The sequence below is a fragment of the Zosterops lateralis genome (assembly GCF_965231275.1).
Source record: "Zosterops lateralis genome assembly, chromosome: 3".
NCBI lineage: Eukaryota > Metazoa > Chordata > Aves > Passeriformes > Zosteropidae > Zosterops > Zosterops lateralis.
The window spans coordinates 95,857,001-95,877,930 of NC_139764.1; the positions used below are offsets into that span (position 1 = coordinate 95,857,001).

Below are 20,930 nucleotides of genomic sequence, written 5' to 3' on the forward strand. Positions count from 1 at the left end.
GGAGAGACAGTGAACAATCACTTCCTATTCATCCTCTCCCTCTGCCACTTGTGATTTTATGGACCTTTATCATTCTGTCTCAACTATCTGCCTTTCAGTCTATTTAGTGATCTTCATACAGGTGTTGCTTGCTATTCCTCATTCCTGTCACTCACTCTAAAATCTTTCCATTTTACTGCACTGGACTGAAGATGGAAGAAACCACAGGTACACATAGTATTACAAATGCACATACACTAGAGATTTATAAATGTATGTCATTTGGGGGGGATTAACAATGCTTTATTTTCTTTACTTGCTTGTTAGTAATTCTCAACATTTTAATTAAAATTTTGACCTCTATTGAGCTGATGTTTTTAAAGATCTGTAAAACCCCCAAGATCTTACTTCCAAGTAATACCCCTACCAGTGGTCCACAGTACGTAAAATAACTGTTTTCTCCCATATTAGTTACTTAGCATTTCCTGCACTGAATTTCACCTACCATTTTATCATCCATGAGATAAGGCCATTCCATAATTCTTCGGTCATCTTCACTATTCTGAACAATCTCTGCAAACTTTGCCATATTTTTCTGCAGCCCTTTTTCCAAAAGGTCATGAGTATACTGTGAAGCACATGCCTAGGCACAGATCCTTGTAGACTTCCCTGGCAATTTTTCTTTTTGCCACAAAATGTGATGATTTATTCCTTCTTCCTATTTCCTTTTAATCAGTAATTTAACCATCTTAGAACCCTTCCTTTCATCCTACAGCAGCTTGCTTGCTCCAACAGCCTGGGACGAAACCTTGTCAAAAGCCTTCCCTTTCAGAAGGTCATTTCCATATTGCTGCTAGTGCTGTACACGTAGTCCAGATCCTGCTTGACAGACAGCCAAAAATGATTAAAAATTGACCCTTCCTACTCTTCTGATTCTGCTGTAATGCATTTTCATTCAAATTTGACCTGCTAGTCCCTTCCTTTCCAGTGTTCATCCACTCTCTTCTTCCCTATTGACTGACACACACATTTAACAAGATTAAAACAAAAGATTTCTTGATATTATTTGTTTACAGATCTTTCCAGTTCATATAAGCTTACAGTATTAAAGGAAATACAGCCACATAAAAATTGGTCTGGAATCTATCCTGCATTTATTACATGTTAAAAATCAAGTCAAATCCCACACACTGTTAGACAATTTCCCCTTCACACTGCCACCCATATACACTGCCACCCATAGTTTCACTAGACCTGTATTGCTAATGTGAAGAAAGTTTTAAGAAGTTCTGCTGCATACCAAAGATGTACTACAGCGTTTTTTCCTTTTATTTTTTTTTTTCCAGAGGGTTAGGTGGGGAGGGTGGCACACAGTCAGGACAGACATGGCACCTAAAAAGATTTTGTGTCTAATGAAAAGCTCCACATAAAAAGCAGCAGCCCAACCAAGGATTTTGACGTTCAGACAACTGAAGCACTACTATTTGGAAATGTAGTTCTTATACTCTACTGGTGAATAGCTCATGCCTAATTACAGACTGAAACAATTTGAAATAGCAAAAGTTTAAAACAGAAACGTAGAAAATCAGATAATCAGAATTTCCAACGAAGCATTCATTCTGGAGCAGATAGGCAACACCATTAACACAAATGCAAACAACAGTACAGATGATTTAATTGGATTACTTCACTCCTATGAATTTTTTCCAAATAAGCTCCTTAAGAAAACCAGAAATGGAATTCAATTGTCATCTTTTCTGGACATTTTGGCCTGTAGCAGTCAGTCATGCTCTCCAAATGTGATCTCACTGAAGCAGCTGTGTGTAGACAACAAATCACATTTGGAGGTTTCGATCCAACAGCTTACAGGTAAGGACAAACAGAGGTGAGCAGCACGCTGTCCCTCACCACTAACACCACTGGTTGCCATAGCAACAGGAGGGATCACTGGAAGACGTTGGTTTCTTTCCATCCCATGTTCATTGCCATTTCTTCAGAGTGGTCTTACACAACGCTACCACAACCAACACTGTCACACACACACAAGTTTTGAAGTTAAAGGGAAATAGTGTTGAAAAGGCAGCAAGGAATAATTAATATTACAGTTAGCCTGGGTGCACAAAGAGCAAGCAGCAAATCTTTGTCCTAGCGCAAGCTACGCCAGAGGAATTGACAGGATGTCAATATGTACAAGAATGTTTCATCATGCCTTCCACCTACATTTGAAATTTCTTGTGCATTCTCCTACAGTGCAGAATCTGCCTGTTCTCAGCATTGTAACAACATAGTAACCACTGTCTAGGTCACCAATTGCAAAAAGTAGCAAAGGATATTTTGTGCTTAGTTGCAAGTCTTTTACATCATGCCAGCATACTGCAGATTGGCATGGATCCAGAAGGATAAGAAAGTCTAAGTAGACAAATATTAAAGAGATTTTTCAGGTTAACAGTAGCATAGCTCCAGAGTGCCTCACAGCACAACTTAACCTATAAATACGGGATAACACATTACATGAGTATATCAGAGATTTTGGCAAAGACTAATATTGTTTCCAGTAACAATACATAGCTGAGAACTGCTCTTAGTTCACAAATTGTAGGATGCTACTTTGTTGATACTACCATAAGGCTCAAATGAAAAATATATTTTGAAGGTTTCACTTTCACAAAAAACATTCCTTCTGAAGACATGCAAAAATGGGAGAAAAAAGGGTTTAAAAGATTAGACAGTATTAAGAAAGCCTTTTAAGACCACTCCCAACTATATGCGTAGCCAGAACAGTTAGCAGACTGGCCCTAGCTAAAAGCAGAAGGCTGTTTATACAAGAAATATAAAATATTCTTGAAAACAAGTAGACCACTTTTGCTACATAAACCCTACATTGCCCCAGTATCGTATCAGCATAGTAACATTTCTGTAATTCATTTTATTTGTATAAAGCTGATGTAATAGAGCAATATATGGAATGTACCCACTATCTCCAGAAACATTAGAGTTTACAAAGTGATTAGCCTCTCCAAAAAAAAAAAATAAAAACAAAACCAAAACAAAACAAAAAACATCTCAGTAGCATAGCCTTCAGAAAACGCATTGTAGTTTCTCAAGGCAAATACAAAGGACAAAATTACAGGTCTACATCAGTACATATATTCCTAACAAAATTTTAACTTTTTTACTTAAAAATACAGATCCTGAAAAAAAAATCTTTAACAATACCTACCAGTTGTGTACATCAAGTTAACAACTCCAGCATAATTCAAACAAATTATAAAAGTATATGATATTTAAGGGCTCTTGGAACCCTGTTAATAACCAGTCTCCCATCATAACTTAAAGAGGCAAACAGCCATGGGTCTGCTGAGGACCATTCAACTGCATATACGCTATCTTCATGTTCTTCATAGGTAGCTATTACACTGTCCTGAAGGGGCTCTTTAATCCTAAAATTGAAAACAAATACAAAAAAAAAAATAGTAAGGTTTTGTGAACACACTTGATTTTAAAGGCCATATTAAGTGTAACTACCATCTAGATACATAAAATCCCATTTAAAGTATAAGAACACAGTAGTAGAGTCTAAGGAAATATTTTATACCTTATGTTTGCACGTACTTATGTTTTACATGTCAGTGAAATTAATCAGTGCGAAAGACCCCATTTACAGGGACAAGTAACTCTTACTCTAAATTTCAGTGCATTTCCTGTATCTCAGAACCTACACTAAGCATCTCCCACTCACTAAAGCAAGTTAAACTACATGGCATGATCTAAATGCACAACTTTTTACAAACATCTTTTTTCTCATGTTACATCCAATCCTCTCCCCCCTTCATTGTTATATGAATTTTTAAAATAACACACAGTCTTGGAGATACGCAGATGGGTAAGCAGTTGCAGGCCCTAACATCAGTCTCTCCTGTGCTGCCATCCTGGATCCATTCTCTCCAGAATTATGGAAGGGGGATGGAGCCACCACTCTGAGCACTGATTTTTATCTCCCGTTGCTAGAGTTGTTTTGGCACCAGATTCTCATCTACCATTGTATACCCCACCTCTCACTGCAACAGCCAAGCTCCTCGTCACCTGCATCACAGGAGAGACACAGATTCCCTTCTGCATTGTAAATATTCAAGAGATTCAGACAACTCTCTTAAGTCCAAACCACTCAAGAGTCATTGACTGTACTCTGCTAACTGAGCACAGCTCTTCCCCCCTCCATTCCCAAAGCCAGTTTCTCCTCTCAGAACACTACAGCACATTACTCTGTAGCTACAGGGTAGGGGAGTTTTCAGAGGATGACCTTAGAGCTCCTTTAGTCACGGAGAATCGTCTCTGACAAGAATCAGTCAGCCCTTCAGAGGCATCCATCCGCCTCCTAGAAACAGCCTTGTTCTACAGCTGCGACCCTCCTCACAGAAAGCAAAGCCAAAGAGCCTTGCGAATGCCACTCAATCATTTAAACAGATGCTGCTACTACAGAAATGAAGTGTTGTTATTGGCTGCCTTTACCCTTTCCTGCTGCTCTCTGAAAGCACACAGCTCTGCAATCACAAAGCCTGGATGGAAGCACAGTAGGATCTTTTGCAGGGTATCGCTGCCCCACCTAGCCAGCTGAGCCAGCTGCAATTCTCACACAGCAGTTAAAATTTAGTTGAGTTTAATGAAAAAACCAAAAGCAGACTCATACTTAGAATAGCTTCAGATACATATTTTCAAGAATTTTTACCATTTACTGTGCTACATTAAAGGTCAACTAACCAAAAAAGGTCACAGCACAACCAACACTCAGCCCCTGGTTAATTGCAAAAAACATGCTTGTTTTGCAGTTCTCCTGAATATGAACTTTGATACAAACCATCTAACAGCAGAGGCTAACAAACACAGACACTTATCTCCTGCAGTGTGTTTTTTTTTAACTTCCTGCTAACTGACATGGCTGGGTTAAGTGAAAGTTGGTCATGTCCCCAGACAGCAATGTGCTTCATGCAGTGCTCACCTACTTACCCACAACTCCATTATTCTGAAGGTTTCAGATGTCTCTCTGGATAAGCAGGGGAGTAATGCACAGTGCACACGGCTGTCAGGGGACACGACCGACTTTCAGTTAACCAGGAATCTCAGTTAACCGAAGGGTGGATAAACAAGGACGAATAAGCTTCTAGATTACACTATTTTCTGTATGCTTAAGAGATGTTTCAGTGTTTCATTTAAATAACACAGCTCATCTAATTTAATTTACAGGAGTCATAAGGGGAATGAGTGTTCAGGAAACAAGCCTGTAGATGAATTTCTGTTTGGCATTTCCATTTATAACTACAGTTTTAAACTCTGTTTAATTATTGTCTATACACTTAATTTCTTCTTAGGTACAAAAGTAAATTTTATGCCTTCCCAGAAAAAGAAAGCATGCTATTCCATGTGCTTCTTCAGGTCAATGGCATAGCCTTGAAACAGTTATTGAGAATCAGAGGAAATCCTTATGAAGTGATCCCTTGGTGCAAAACAGCTAGATACTATACAAGACGATCAGGATGGAAAAAAATCATCTCAAAACAACATGTGTCTCAGGAACAATACAGAAGATTTAAAAGAAACTGTCCATGAGCACCCTTTACAAACACAATGAATAAAAATAGATTAGCCTTTAAATTGTGCAATGGGTAATGAGCCCAGGATTCTGCTAGTGGAATAAAAAGCAGAATTCAATTCATGTATGAGAAAGACTGTTCTAAAACATTAAAAAAAAAAACAACAAAAAAAACACCCCACACACACACAAAAAAAAAAACCACACACACACACAAAAAAAAAAAAAAAAAAAAAAAAAAAAAAAAAAAAAAAAAACCGCAAACAAACAAACAAACAAACAAAAAAAACACCAACAAAGCAATAACATAAGGAGCTGACTTGTGAACTTGTGATGAGTTTTTTTTTCCTCACAACAGGAATCTCTTAGAGGCAGACTACCTTACCTGATACTAAGGGATTTCCAAGAAAATACCTCAGATTTCTCTGCATTTTGGCTACGTTTGCTTTTTTTGGTAATCCAAGCATAGGCTGAGGACACTATTTTTGAATCTGTATCAATCTAGAGTATTTAGAATTGTTTTGTTCCTGAGTCACACAATGACTTAAGCACCCCACATGAAATTTCACACATCTTTTACACATATCTATTTATTAAAGAATCATCTCAGACTAATAAGAAGAGTAGCTGTACAGAGCTGGATATGATATAAACTTTCTTCTACGCTATTTTAATATGTGTAATTCACATTGCTGCCAGAACACAGAGATGCCTGTTTTTAATTAAAAGCTGCAGATTATGGGTATAAAAATAGCTGTGTATAGCTATATATATAGCATGCATGTGTGTACAAAACAGCTATGTACAGCATGGATAGCTATGCTATATAGCTGGTTCAGTGTACCACAGATATAGGTGCTTGGCCTATTGCTCCCATGACTGAGAGATGGTGCTGTGCAAAGCCAGCAGTTGGACTGAATGATCCTTGTGGGTCCTTTCCAACTCAACTTACTGTGTGATTCTGTGACTGTATCTGATAGCATACCTGGAAATCTCTTGTTACACCTGGCAATAGTGTAGTAGCTTAGTAAGCTATTTTCTTCCTTGCCCCAGATCTTCTTGACCTTTAAAATGCTTCTTAGTTTCTTACTTTCCTATCTATTTTGAATATTTTATCCTGGTAAGACTAAAATATCTTTTCTTCTATATGTTCTTGCACTGCATCAACTGACAATGCATCACATTCCTTTTGCCACCAAGAAACCATAGCATGAAACATGCAGTCTCTACCTACATCATGCATAAATGTCAGACCTGTGCCACACAGAGCTGAAAGTGGATTGTGTTTTTTCTCTGCAGTCTTATTCAAATAGTACAACCCCAACCAGCTCCTAAGGAGAGAAGCTTTTATTTTACTAGATAACTTTGAGGTTAATTGTGTTACAGATTCAAAAAAGAAGCCTGTTCAGCCTTGGATAATTGTTTTCATGCAGAAAGCTGTTATTTCCAATTACTTCTCACAGTAACAACCACTTAAGTTTGCAGTGCTTGCAACTCTGTTTTGTCACCATGGTGTTCAATCAACTATGGTTTCCAGTCAGCAAAAATCATTAATTCCTTATCACAGTCAAAATTAAATCCTCTCTAATCTAAAAATCACTATGAAATAGAAATGAATCAATAGAGCAGCAGCATGTACTGCAGCATCCAAAAACGAATCCTGAAAAGCATAGTAGTGGATTCTGGAATAAGCCCATGGATGCACTTTCCTTCTGACTTCAAGAGAAAATTGTTTCTGGTAAGACTAGACAACACACTACTTACTTTTTCAATCGCTGTAAAAAGCCTGAATTCAAGTATGTTTGTTCTTGAACACATTTTTTATAGATAATAATTAGCCATTCATACTATTCCAAACATCATCATATTTTTATTTTAAAAAGAGCTTTCTGAACTGCTTCCCCAGGAAAACAAGAAAAGCTTATTTTTATATAACAGATTTCATAGATGTCCTAATACGAAAAATAAATTAAGGAAGGTAGACTTACTGATGAGGGTTAAAGAAAGAAATACAACAGGAAAACCAGAAGCTTTTAAAGAAAATAGTCTTGAAACTGAAAAGTGCTGATGCACTACGTTTTGCCCAGCTTCTTACACATCCAACAAAGTCAAGTCCTGAATCCTGGCACTTGCCAAAACAGGAACTATCTAACCTGTTTTAATTAATTAGGTCTCTTGGTTGATTCCACAGCATAATCCTATGACTTCTAGGTTTCTCCAAGCCATCAGTTTTAAAAGCAAAATAGCATCAAATTTAACACTGCTGACAGCTGTGTGAAAATATCCTGAAAGCCTGCCTCAGCATGTTTGGCAAATACTTTTCAAAATATCAATGCTGACAAATCTCTCCTGAAGTCACAGATGCATATACAAAGGTGTTAAGTTAGATTGCACAGTTCATATGTAATATTGTGAAACCACATGATTTATTATTCAAAAAACTCTAAACCATATTTCTATCATGAAAAGTAGGTACCACCAACTTCTTTAGATAGAATTTTGTAAAAGGTCTCTTTCTACAGAGAGGGCGGCTACCATTTTTTCTCTGGTACATTCTGATAGCTGAAGATGTTTCTACACATAACATCTCAAAAACTTCACGATCGCAAGTGAGATGTCTGTACTGGAAGAACTAATCCTTTACACCTCTCAGCTTTAAATATAGAATGTTGAGTAGTGCTTGTGTTAGATCTTCTGTTTGTATGAAAGGATATTATGGCTAACATCTGTGATGAAAAAGATGGAAACATAAGCCTTCAGGAAAACCACTAGAACTGTATTTTCTGACAGGAATTTCTGGTACAATCTTCAAAGGATAACAAAGATTATCATTATTTTAGAACATATTGTCAAAAAATGTAACATAACGGAGAAGGCAGCATACTGACCTTAGTGATCAGTTATGCCAGTGAAAACAGCAAACATTTTAAGCCTGTAAACCCCAAAGAAAACTAATGGACCTGGTAGCTTATACTGCAAAATTAAAGTTTTAGGATGGCTTCCTTTCCAGGACTAATGTATAAACTCAAAATACTACTGACCATATAAGTCTCTTCATTATTATAGATACAGAACAAGCTTTTTCTCTTAAAGAGCAAGTCCTCCATAACTAGTTGAGCCTTGTCACAAAGTTCTGGCCACAGAAGTCACAAAGAATAAAAACACTGCTGTAGATGCAGCATATACCTTGCTGCTGGTGCTCCTACAATACCAAATATTCTTCTTATGCTGTGTATCACCAGCATACCAAACAGAGACCTACACAGTTCATAATTTAAATCTATAAGGCAAAAACCATATTGGAGTAATTGAAGAAACGGACTCCTGATTGGCAAGTAAAGATGACCACACTAAACTGCAAGAATCTAGTAGCTTTCTTTTATTGTTAGAAAGAGCAGTGTAGAATTAAAATTACTATCATAATTATTTAATACAGCAACATACAGACTCACTCACTAACATCAGGATTTTGGATGACCAAAGACTAAAGGAAGGATATAAGACAGTCACTATCTCCCTTAGGAGGAAGACAGTTCCCAATGCTCTCCTAGTATCTTACACGGAGCTGACAGCCACCTTCAGGAGATTTAGAACTCAGGCAAGTTTAGTGTTGCAGGGAGAAAGCTCTTGCAACAACAGAGTGTAAAGCCACTAAAGAAAGTGGTCAAGGAGAAGCCTGGCAAGTGACTGTATCCACAGATGTGGAATCATCCCATATTGTAGAAGTTTTGTTCATACATAGGCATGGAAAATAACTCCTCATGTTTTTATCCAGGCACATTAGTTTTGTTTTGGGGATGAAACTCCACTGAAATAGACCCAAGTACTTACCCTCATCTGTTCCATTTTCATTTTGTACACTTTTTTTTACCTCTGGATCAACATGCTAGAAACTGAACTAGTACAGCACTTCGTTCTCAGCTGTTTGTGGGTTTTTTTCCATATTTGAACTGTGCATTAAATAATCCATACTGGGACTTGACCAGAATATGGCATAGCTGTCCTTTGGCTATATGCCTATAGCTCTTCCCTGTGGACAACTCCAGCCTCTTCTTAGACTACTTATTTTCAACTGCAGCTTTGTGCTTCCCATACAGAAAGCACTGAAGCCTTTCTTAATTCTGTGCAAGAAAAACACAGTTAGCATGTTTCTTCTTGACACATTTCACAAAACCTGTGCATGCAGAGCCGGTATGTTTTAGAACAAATGAAAACACAGTTAGTGAGAGCAGATAAACTCAGTAATATGGCTAACAGCAAAGGAAAACCATGCATAGAAGAATCAGAAGTCTCCAAAGATTATTCAAAAGGCAGTAAATGTCCCTGAACTGCAAATAGTCCAAGGCTAGGAGCATATCCAGGGGAAGTACATCTCCTTTTCCTATTTCTATTATTTTTCCTTCTGACTAGTATGAGACATGATACAGGCTAGGGAGACCTTCGACATGATACAGAGAAGCTGCCTGCTCTTACCTTTTTTGATTGATGAGAGAAACAACAGCAGCAGTTAAAAATTAGGGAAAAGATAAACATGACAGAGTCTAATTTAAACCAGCAGTATAAGAGGAACCAGAAGTCACTTGATTTCAACAAGAGACAGATCTTCCTGCAACAGTCCTACTTATATTGCTTATTCAAGCATGTTCTGGTCTCTAAGATGGGAGCAGACAGGCCCAAGATCTCAACATAGACAAACACTGGAGGAAGAAATCACTAAGAAGAAATTCTCAGTAAGAAAGGAATACAGCAACTTTTAGTTTGTCTATTCATTATGCAAATAACTTGATTTTTTGTATTTTGAAAAAATTTATCCCAAATAACTATTTTCAGCTGGGAACCTTAAAAACCAGGCAACTACTGCAGTAAATCTGGAAAGAATAATTGAGTGGGTAGACTCATGCATAGCTCCACACAGTTGAACATGAAAGGGTTAAACTATTTGTTTTTGTCTTCAAAGAAGAAATACAGTAAAAATTAGGAAATCTACTCTGAAAGATATTAAAACTTTAAAAGTCTTAAAGATCTCAGGAAGGAATTGAACTGTACAGAACAGTATTACAAGTCAATGATTTCAAAATATGGGGACTTCACTAAGTAGAAAAAACAATAAACCTTTGAAGATAAAACTGGCACATACTCATAAATTTTATATTTAATCCAAGGAGGATTTTTACGAGTGATTGTATTCAGGACAAATAAAATGCATAAAAAGTCTTTTCCTTTCTTTCTACTTGATATTTCAGCCTTCTGAGAGATATGGTGCTCGGTATGAAGGTGATTGGTAGAGATAAAAGTTGTACAATTACATGCTCTTCCTGGCATATTTCAAGATACACCTGAAAAAGACATTATCAGTATTTGTGTGGTGTTTAATATTAAATCAGATGTCCTCCAAAGCAGGATAAATGAACCTTGTGACACTGTAACACTTTCTAGAAAGTCTAGAACACACCCAAGCAAAAAAAACCCACCCAAACCACCCCCCCTCCCCAAAAAAAAAAAAAGAAACTCTCCCCCAAAAAAATAAACCCACACCCCACCCCCACTAAACCATAGAGTGAAAACTTCTATTTTACAAAAGAGACAGTACCCATGGCATGGTGCAACAGACTCTTCACAGAGGTCTCTAGGAGGGTATCAGAGATGAAATATTTGGCACTAGTCGTTGCCTAACAAGAAGTATTCCCAACAGCTGTTATGTCCTACTTCATTTGTGCACTCAGAACAAAATAGACATTCATTTGGCAACAGTTCAAGGCTGCAGCAGCTTGCAAACATCCTTCTGACTCAACTCACAACGAGGGGGTGGAAGGGGAAGCCTAAAACAAGACCTTCACAGTACCTACCAAGCAAAGGCTACAAAAGCTAATGTGCTTTCCCAGGTTTTATAGAAAACAGAGGAGCAGCTGAAAAGCACACATTTGAAAAGTAAATGCAGAATTGATACTCTTGTAGCCTCTGGGAACAGGCAAAGGTTCTATATCATTACTATACAAGTCATTCATGATGTGGTTTACATCCATCTCATAGCCATAGGAAAAGGTGCATTTTGTTTGTTGTATCGCATTGGACGACCTTGAATTCCAAAATTCCTATTTTAGAACAATGACTTGTGTTTTAATGAGACAACCTACACAATCTACAATTGACAAATTCAGAATTCCAGATAACCTACTACATACACAATGTCTGTCAGAATGCTATTTCCTTGTGATGTTTTTAATGCATTCCTACCATATTAAAAAATGTGGTCTCTTTCTCATTTCCACTAATGTTATTTATCCTCTATCCAGAACAGAATAAATTGCAATTTCCAGCCAAAGATAAGGCACCAAAAGATGTCCCTGCCCATGACAGGGGAGTTGAAACTAGGTGATCTTTAAGACCCCTTCCAACATAAACCATTATTTGATTCTACATTTAAAATACTGTAACTCAGTTACATTCTTAGAAAGTAAGTATATACTGCTGACGTGAGCAAACTTTTAGGTATTTAATTTGATATTCCTTGATTTTTCCGGCACTTACAATCCATACAGAAAATCTTCTAAAGAAATCCTGTACATTTAAAATTAGCCATATCTATATATGGAATAACTATCTTATTATTAAAAAAAGAGTAGTTTCCAGGTCCTTTAAATGAAGCCAAAACTCCAAAACTATTCAGAGCAAAACAATATATGTACTAATAAAATTAAGGCTCAAGAGCAACCTTAAAAATGGAACTAGAGAAGTAAGCTAAACTTTGTTTAGAATTTTAGCTGAAACATCTAGCAAACACACCTGAGTAACTAGGGGATCTTTTTGGTAATTTCCTTGTTCCTTATCACATCTGACTACCTTTACTTTAAAAGATCATTCAGGAGTTAATCCGCCTGTGTCACTGCAGACAGCTTTGTAGAGCTGTCCAGTGAAGGGCAATGGAGCTGGTAAAGGGTCTAGTGAATAATTCATATGAGGAGGGGTTGAGGGACCTGGGGTTCTTTAGTCTGGCGAAGAGGAGGCTCAGGGGTGAACTTACTCCTCTCTACAACTGCCTAACAGGATAGTGTAGCCAGCTAGGGGCCAGTCTTCTCTCCCATGCAACAAGTGACAGGAGAGGACACAGCCTCAAGCTATGCCAGGGCAGGTTTAGGTTAGACATTAAGAGAAATTTCTTCACAGAAGGGGTGAATAGAAATTGGCATGGGCTGCCCAGAGAGGCGGTAGAATCACCATCCCTGGGGGTGTTCAAGGAAAGACTGAGGGTGGCAGTCATTGCCCAGGTCTAGTTGACACTAGTATTGTTCAGCCATAGGTCGGGCTCTGATCTCAGGGGATCTTTTCCAATCTAATTCATTCTGTGATTCTGTGATTCACTTTGTAAAGGAAGAGTTGGCTGAAGATCACCACAAAAGCCAGTGACAAAATTAGAAAGCCTTGGCTCAACCTCAACCTATGGAACTCCCTATATACACATACTTACACTTGTAAAGACATGTAAAAAGGAAAATAAGCATTATATACTGCACAATGAAGAAGTTGAAAGCTCACAAAAACTGAGTATAAAAATTGTTATTTTAGCATTTCAGTTAATTCTTTCCTAAAATCCCAACCCTACAAAATTCACAAGGAAAAAATATGTGATTCCATACAAACCAAATTTACAAACTGATGGGTTTACTAACGCTTGCCAATAGCATGCACTATTCTCTACCAAGAGTGTTGAAACCAAGCTCCTGGTTTGCCTGATCTAGGTCTTATGAGTTACTGGGTCCCAGAGCAGTCAGAGATAATACTAAGAGCAATTTTTTTAAAAAAAAACATCTTTATACTTCCTTTCTTCTGCCTGTGCAGAAGCTCATCATTAGACTGATAACATTTCCTAAGAGTCCTAACACATACACAGAAAACACAAAAGCATATTTTTAAATTCTCACTTAACCCAGATTATTCTACATGCTTAACTTGAACCAGAGCTCCCTTAAAGTGAATCTTTTCACCAACCCAGTGGACTTTAGGACTGATCCTCAGCATCACCAATTCCCTTCCTACCAGTGAATGTGGAGTGACCATGCCAATCAGATTTAAATCGTGTATTCCACCCAAGACTGAATAAAGAACAAAGTGGGAATTCAAACTACTTACCTGAAAGGCCTGTATACAAAAATCCTAGTCAGCAAAAAAAATAGCATGTAAACCATTACAATGAAGTGATAAATTATTAGCATCTACATAAAACTCAGGAAACTTCATACTTCTCCTCCTGATGCTGGTCCTCTTGGTCACTGAGTTCATCATCATCTACCATATGGCCAAATGGTTCCGAAGAAATTGAGACCATATTGGAAAGGATAACTCTGCTATCACTGCTTCCTGTAAGGATCAGCTGATCATGAGAATGATTGTATCTGACATTCCAGACCCTAGAAATTTAAAGAAGAGAGAACAAGAGAGTATTCATGGTAGGTAGTGTATCACTGTTATGCAATTTTTTTAAGAGCAGCACTAAAAAGTAATTTTTTCAATGTTTTAAATATGCATAGAAGTAACATGCCTCATTCCAAAGACTGTTTTTTGCCATCTTCATTTGACTTTTAAGCTTCCATGTCATCTGTTTTCTATGAGGTGCCTTTAAAATTCAACAAGTAAATTAAACAAACAAACAAATCACACCATTCAATGGTATCATTCCTTGAGGGTACATGCCAGTTCATTGTTGAGTAAGCCAGATAAATAGTTAAGTCCTAAATGCAAAAATTTCCCCAAAGAAAATATGGATTAAAAATAGCCTTTTAAACAAAAATCTCACAACATTCTTACAGTGAAGTTTAAAATAGATCCTAAAACAAATATAGGACTATATTTCTCCTCGATTTTTACATTTTACATATCAAGTTAATACCAAACGTCTTATGGTTCTTGTTTTATTCTTTTTCTTTGAATATGCTGAAGAGAAAAAGTATAAATTATGCTTCTGTTAATTCCCATCTTTATTTCCCTTAAAGTAGCTTTAGGGTCTGGATTTACTTTGCAAGAATTACTCCAACCCAAATTTTATAAAACATGAATAATTCATCTTTTCTTAAGCACTGAAATTTGCCGACATCAGGCATGATTCTCTCCTTACTCCAGCCACAGGCCAGTGCAGTAGATATAGACTCTAAATTTATCTCATTAAAATGATTCACTTGCATATTCTGACTTAAGGACTGTGAAGAACATAAAAAAGTGGAGCTGTATTACTGAACATTTCAACCATTTGACAACAGAAGGATGGATGGCAGCTGCTTTATTTCTGCACATCAGGTGCAGCACATCAGGCTCCATTTGGGAAGACACACCTGTGTCCCAGCTGGGCCCCATGGGCCAAGTTCTATGCTGTGCTTCTCAAAGGTGTGCCCCATCTCCCAACAATGTTAACAACAGTTTCTTGCCAATTAGACTAATGTTGTCTAAACTCTTAATTTACAATTACACAAGGAATATTGACATGCTGAAACTTTTCCTCTGTGCAAAAAAATGATTATGCACAATAGCACAAACATAGTTAGTTTGCATTATTCCGAAATGATAAAATGATTAGCTGAATAAATGATATAAGCCATCCACCCACAAAACAGCATGCAGATAATTTGTTCTACCAGTGGGAATGCTCCTCTAGTGTCTTCACTGGTTCAGTGACATTTCTCGTGTCCCAGAATTTCACCTTGCAGTCATCTCCACAGCTAGCCAGGTAGTACTGTTTATTGGGATTAAAGTCCAGGTCTCGTACCAGCTGTCCATGTGCATTTTCTATACAATATATCTGCCTGTAAAACATTTTAAAAAAATTAAATGGTCTATAAAAAGCTGACTGCACTCCACCTACAGAAATCTGTTTCCCTGGAAACCTGTATAATCCCCCTAACACCCACAGACCTAGAGTTCCCATTGCTAGTGCAGAGTTTAGGGAATTCCGAGTTGTCAACAACAGTATATAACAGACTTGTATAGATTTCTCAGTTTGCTTTGAAGCTTTGCTCCTTCCATGTTTGTTTCCATTAGAATCATCTGGAGTTAAAAGGAAACAGTAGTTCCAGATGATTCTAGCACAGCTCTGTAACAACTGTTACAAATGGCTACTAAACCACAACAGTTTCAGATAAGAACTTCTTCACCCCTAAGTAGTTATACTAATTCCCTATTTATGACATCTACTTCTCCCTGTAGGAAAAGCTGAGAGGCAAAAGTTGCAACAGATATCAACAACAGCTTTTCATTACTGCTCTGTATTGAATTTACCTTCTTGAGCTCTTGCATTTATCACTAATTTATCTGTAGCCCTTAAACTACTCAGGCAGACATAACCTCATCCATCTGGACCATTTTAGAAAACATCTGTAGTACTTCTAACAACCTGGCACATCTATCCAAAACATCATGTGCCATCAGTTTGTTTCCCTACCTTCCCTCTTAAACTTGGGGGTTGTCTGTTTTGTTTCTGCTCTTGTATTACCAGTTTTCTCCAAACCACAATTAGACCATCTTAAGTTCTGCTTAGATCTCCTACAATCCTCACTAGAACTTTTCAACACTTCATGAGCTTTCTTTCTTTAAATGAAAAATGTTTCTCTTCAGCAAACATATAGACAAGAACTTCTAATTTCTTGTGAAAACTACATATTCTTAAGGTCTTCTGTCACAATCACATAGTCTCTTGCTGTTAATACCTAACTACTAATACAAAGCAAAATAGCTCCAGATGGAGAGATTCAAAGTGTATCAGGCCTGTACTAAGCCCTATCCTGACAGCTCTGGCAGTCACCAGTGAAATTACTAAGACATCTAGTATCAACACCCTTGTCAGAGTTTGAAAGGCTAAGGATATTATTTAGGCATGCCTTTCTACCAGGTATTCCAGGAGTGGAATTTCAAGCTTCCACTTATTTTGTTAGAATATGTATACAGCAAAAAATTTAAGTCTCAAGTACGCTTGCTTCAGTAAAACACTTCTTTCCTCCTTCACTGCACCTTTCACTTTTTTCTTGCATTGCTTAGAGATGTGTGTAAGGGCTTAAAAATACTACTGTCCATTGTATATTCAGGACTACTCACCATGAAAGACTTTATCCCAACATAACTTTTATTCTGACAATTTGATCCCTTTCCTCCCCAAATACGAATATTCTTTTCTTCACTTTTCACCCTACCTACAGCAGTAATACGTACACTAAATTTCCCACTTACATCATAAGATTAATGCCAGACCACATGAACATTTTCTCCAGCTATTGGCTCCACTTTCTCATATTATTCTTCTTACATATTATTTAGAATTTAGTCTTGGAGTCTGAATTTTCCTGATAAAGTTCTCTCTCTAAATCCAATCAGCCTAGTGTCTGTCTTCTCTGCTTCACAAGCTCTTCTCTGATTAAAACTGCTTCTTAGTCTAGTCTAGGACTCTTCCTGCCAATCTTTTTTTTCTTTTCCCCTTCTTTGTTTGCCATGTCCAAAAGAATGTACTCCCTCTATCTTACAGCTATCACAACCACACTCTGCAGGAGAAGCTATTCTAGCTGTTTCTAATATTTCTTTTCACTTTGCTGATAGAAGAGTTTTCTGCCCTTGATTCTTTCCTTCCCCCTCATTTTATGCTTCTTATACTGCCAAAATTTATACTGCCCTGACATTAAACTCCTACTTCTAGCCCAGCTAATTATTACAAAATATTCACATAATAGACATATTACAGAGAAATTGAAGATGAGACTATTGCACGTGCTTTTTGAGTATATTGCAAACAGCTTTTTGGAATAGCCTAGTTATCTAACTAGGCTATAACTATCTAACTAGTTATCTAACTGGTTTAAGGACTATCTACTCTGAGCTTTACTTAAAGTAAGTACAACAGTGGGCTTTGTTTCCATTAACCAAGGTACTCCTTTCACTGACGATCCAGACTACAATATCCAGATTATCTAGCTTTCATAGAAGTTACTCAGAGAATTCCTTTAGTACAAGGGAGAGATGCTTCTTCTAATGAGACAAAGCATTAAACAGACTTTACAATATTTAATATTTTCTCTTCAAAACACAGGCTTTGGTTAAAGAGCTGCATGCTATATGTTAGAAATAGGATTACAAAAACAGTGAGTTAATAAAATCCCCTCTTTTTTGTCTTCTTTTTCCACTTTTGTCTTTGTAAAGTGTCTTTATAAATCTAAGAATACACATTACATAAAACCTTTTACAGGGCAAAGAACAGGACTTTCAAACATGATGATAAGCATACAGGAAGTGACTTAATTTTTCTATTTTTAACTTTCCTTCATTAAATAAATCTTTTTGGCAAAAACACACAAACACACAAGACTAGCAAACAAGAAATTTTTTGTTACAACTCTGAGCTGGCAGGAACCACTGAGCTAAATTTAAAGTCATCGCTCTTTAAAGCTACAAAAGTTATTACAAGACATCAGTCTTTTCAGTTTAGTGATAAATTACTATGTGCTAAGGGGATAAAGTGTACTTTTAAAAAAGCTTGAAGAGGCTTTAGTAGCCATGGCAACAGATTTGCACAACATCACTCCTTTGCTTATCAAAATCAGAACTAAGCAGGGGGGGAAATACCTGATTAGGTATAGTCAAAGCTTTTATTTGGTTATGATTTTGATAGATTCTGTGATTTTTTTATAACTAGTATGCTACAATCTTCAATATAGTATAGAACACTTCGCTAAAATCAGAAGTGAAGAGCGAACTTAACCTGTGAATTGCCTTCAAAGATTAAAGTCATCTTTAAATGCTATGAAGATCACTCATAGCATAGTCAGGACTTGTTAAACCATTTTCAGCTTGAACTACAAAACAGCTTCATTCAGGCAATCCCTGTGTATTTAACAAATCCTTGTAAGACTAGTACATAGTTCAATAAAACTCAATATACGAGTTAGAATTGAAGCTGAGGGGGAATACCAGAGAAAACTCTTCATTAAATTGTAACGTATCAGCTATACAAGCCTTTCTATTCCTTTTATTAAAAATAGGTTTGGTACTTATCATTTAAAACAACAACAACAAAAAAATGCTAGGAGCAATGCAAAATTCTACATCCAAAGGAGATTATCTTTTCTAGAGAACATGACTGCAAGCTCTCATTACCTCATGCTCCGTATGTCCCACCCTCGGACAGTGGTATCATTGGCTGTGGCAATCTGGGTACAATTGTGGTGTGGGCTCCATCTTCCTGAAGTAAATTTTAATTGTCCTTTCCCTTCCAAGGCTGCAGAACTGGAGAGCTAAAATAATGAAACAAAGCTGGCAATGTTTCTAAATGTAACACTTAAATGAAATTAGTTGCAATGAAGACAAAGCTGCTCAATAGTCTATTGCTCCAAGTGCAATGGACTGCCAAATCCAAAGACTGAAGAAAAGTAAAGAAACAACAAATAAAAGCTAGAGTTGATTTTCCATCATTAAGTTTTAAAAAGGCTTATGCAGTACAATGTATGCCAAAATATTAGAAGTACTGTACTATCCTATAAACTAAAACAGTTTCAGATCATTGTTAAAACAGCAGATAGACAATAGGGGCACACTGCACAGATTTGTGGCTGACTCACACACACACACATGCACTTAGCTTCATTAACAGTCTTACAAGATTTTCTCCATGTCAAAATGCCAATTTTATCTGTAGTAACAGAATTATGGTGTCAAAGACTCTTTTTGATAAATGTATAGCAGCTTTTAAAAACAAAGAAATCAAGGCCCAGGTGCCCATGTCATCACATACATGCCTGTTAAAATAACAGTAGATACTAGATTGCAAATCTACAATCTGTGAAATATAAAGGTTTCAGTTCCAAAAAACAGGCTTGCATGTCATGGAGCAGGCAGCTCTGCCATCTCCACAGTTAATGAAAAGAAGGTCCAAAGTAATCAACTTTCTCTTTGAAGTTGTAGAGCAAATTATTGTCAAATCCATGTGAACATGGGGGAAATCAAAGCTGCCAACACTGCAAATTACTTTTACTTCCAATCACTTACTGAAACTATTTAATAACTAAAAAATAAGAGGAAAACCAAAATATTTGCTTTTAATCAGATATAAATTTACATAAATTTCAAGCGGCTACACAAACTGCAGAGTTATTTGGTTATCTTTCACACAACTCTCATATTTCAGAATGTTTCATCATGAGGTATTACACAAAAGCAGATTACTGCATTGGATCCTGTTGGATCCTAATGCAATATCAATATTCTATTTAATAGTAGATTTCTCAGCACAAATATTATGTTCTGATGGATGAAAGACTAAAACATACAAACTGTTTATATAAACTTTAACAGACATCAACAGGAAAATATGCTGTCAATACTAAACTGCCTAACTCTATTTGTATATTGTAAAAATTTAAAATACATCTATGTACTTTGCTAAATTTTATTACTACAACTCCACCAAGAACATAATATTTCTTTAGCATTATGATTAGCAATCTAGAAATTACAACTAGAATTTTTTTTAAAGAATATGGAATTCCCAGTACGCAAGATCATACATTGCTTAATGAACGATGTAACACTGTGGTCAAATCTGCTCCTCTAATACCATTCCTCCTCTAGAACAAATACTGTCTGAAAGCCTTTCTACAACTCACAAGTTATTAATAGAAATAAAAAGCACTGCATAGGACACTGGACACCGGATAAAAAATTAACTTTTTATTTTTTGACACACAGTAGATTCCAGGCACAACAGAATATTCATAGCTCGTGTAGGTAATTTCAAAAATTAACTTAAGTTTCTTTAGTAAGCAGACTTGGCCATTCAAAGCTTAGACTGGGGGAGGGAAGCAAATGTTAATGTTGACAGCAAGATAGAACCAACAAAGGGAGTACATTTTCTCAGGTATTAAAAAAATCTGCTCTTGAGATGGAAAGCATCACATATGCAAAATATGACTCAGGGCACAGGGTCTTTGTCAACAGTACACAATACTTTCTCCAGCATTCCAGACATACATATATGTGTGTGTGTGTGTATATATATATATATATATACACACACATATATATATATTCTCATTTTAACTTTTATAATGTAAGCTACTATAAAAAGATGAAATTGATGAAATTTTTTTTCTTTACAGTCAGAAGTTTTGGGTTGAGGCCAGCACAAACATACTGTGATATTTCTTAACAACATATGAAAAAAATCACCTATATGCTAGATGGACCAATTCATCCTTGCCTTCACAAGCAATTCATAAGTAAATTAAATCACATCCTTTCCTTAGTCCAGTTAAATATACAGCCCTTAATCAACTCAGTCATCTTTTCCATGTCATCTGTGAAACTGAAAGCAACTGCAAGGATTTAAAGGACAATTTGGAGA

At 36.6% G+C, this 20,930-nt stretch overlaps 1 protein-coding gene across 2 annotated transcripts in view; it reads right to left on the reverse strand.

Moving 5' to 3' along the window:
• Positions 1-249: 249 nt before the first annotated feature.
• The window catches only part of EIPR1 (EARP complex and GARP complex interacting protein 1), a 73,435-nt gene continuing 52,754 nt past the window's right edge, over positions 250-20,930 (reverse strand). Inside the window, exons 7-10 of one of the 2 annotated variants that reach the window (XM_083856921.1) lie at positions 18,689-18,825; positions 15,190-15,357; positions 13,804-13,971; positions 250-3,419 (exon numbers count right to left, since the gene is read on the reverse strand). In XM_083856921.1, the coding sequence (XP_083713047.1) occupies positions 3,245-3,419; positions 13,804-13,971; positions 15,190-15,357; positions 18,689-18,825 (648 nt within the window). In that variant the 3' untranslated portion in view covers positions 250-3,244. The remainder of the gene's footprint in view (positions 3,420-13,803; positions 13,972-15,189; positions 15,358-18,688; positions 18,826-20,930) is intronic. The other variant, XM_083856922.1, reaches the window with a different exon arrangement.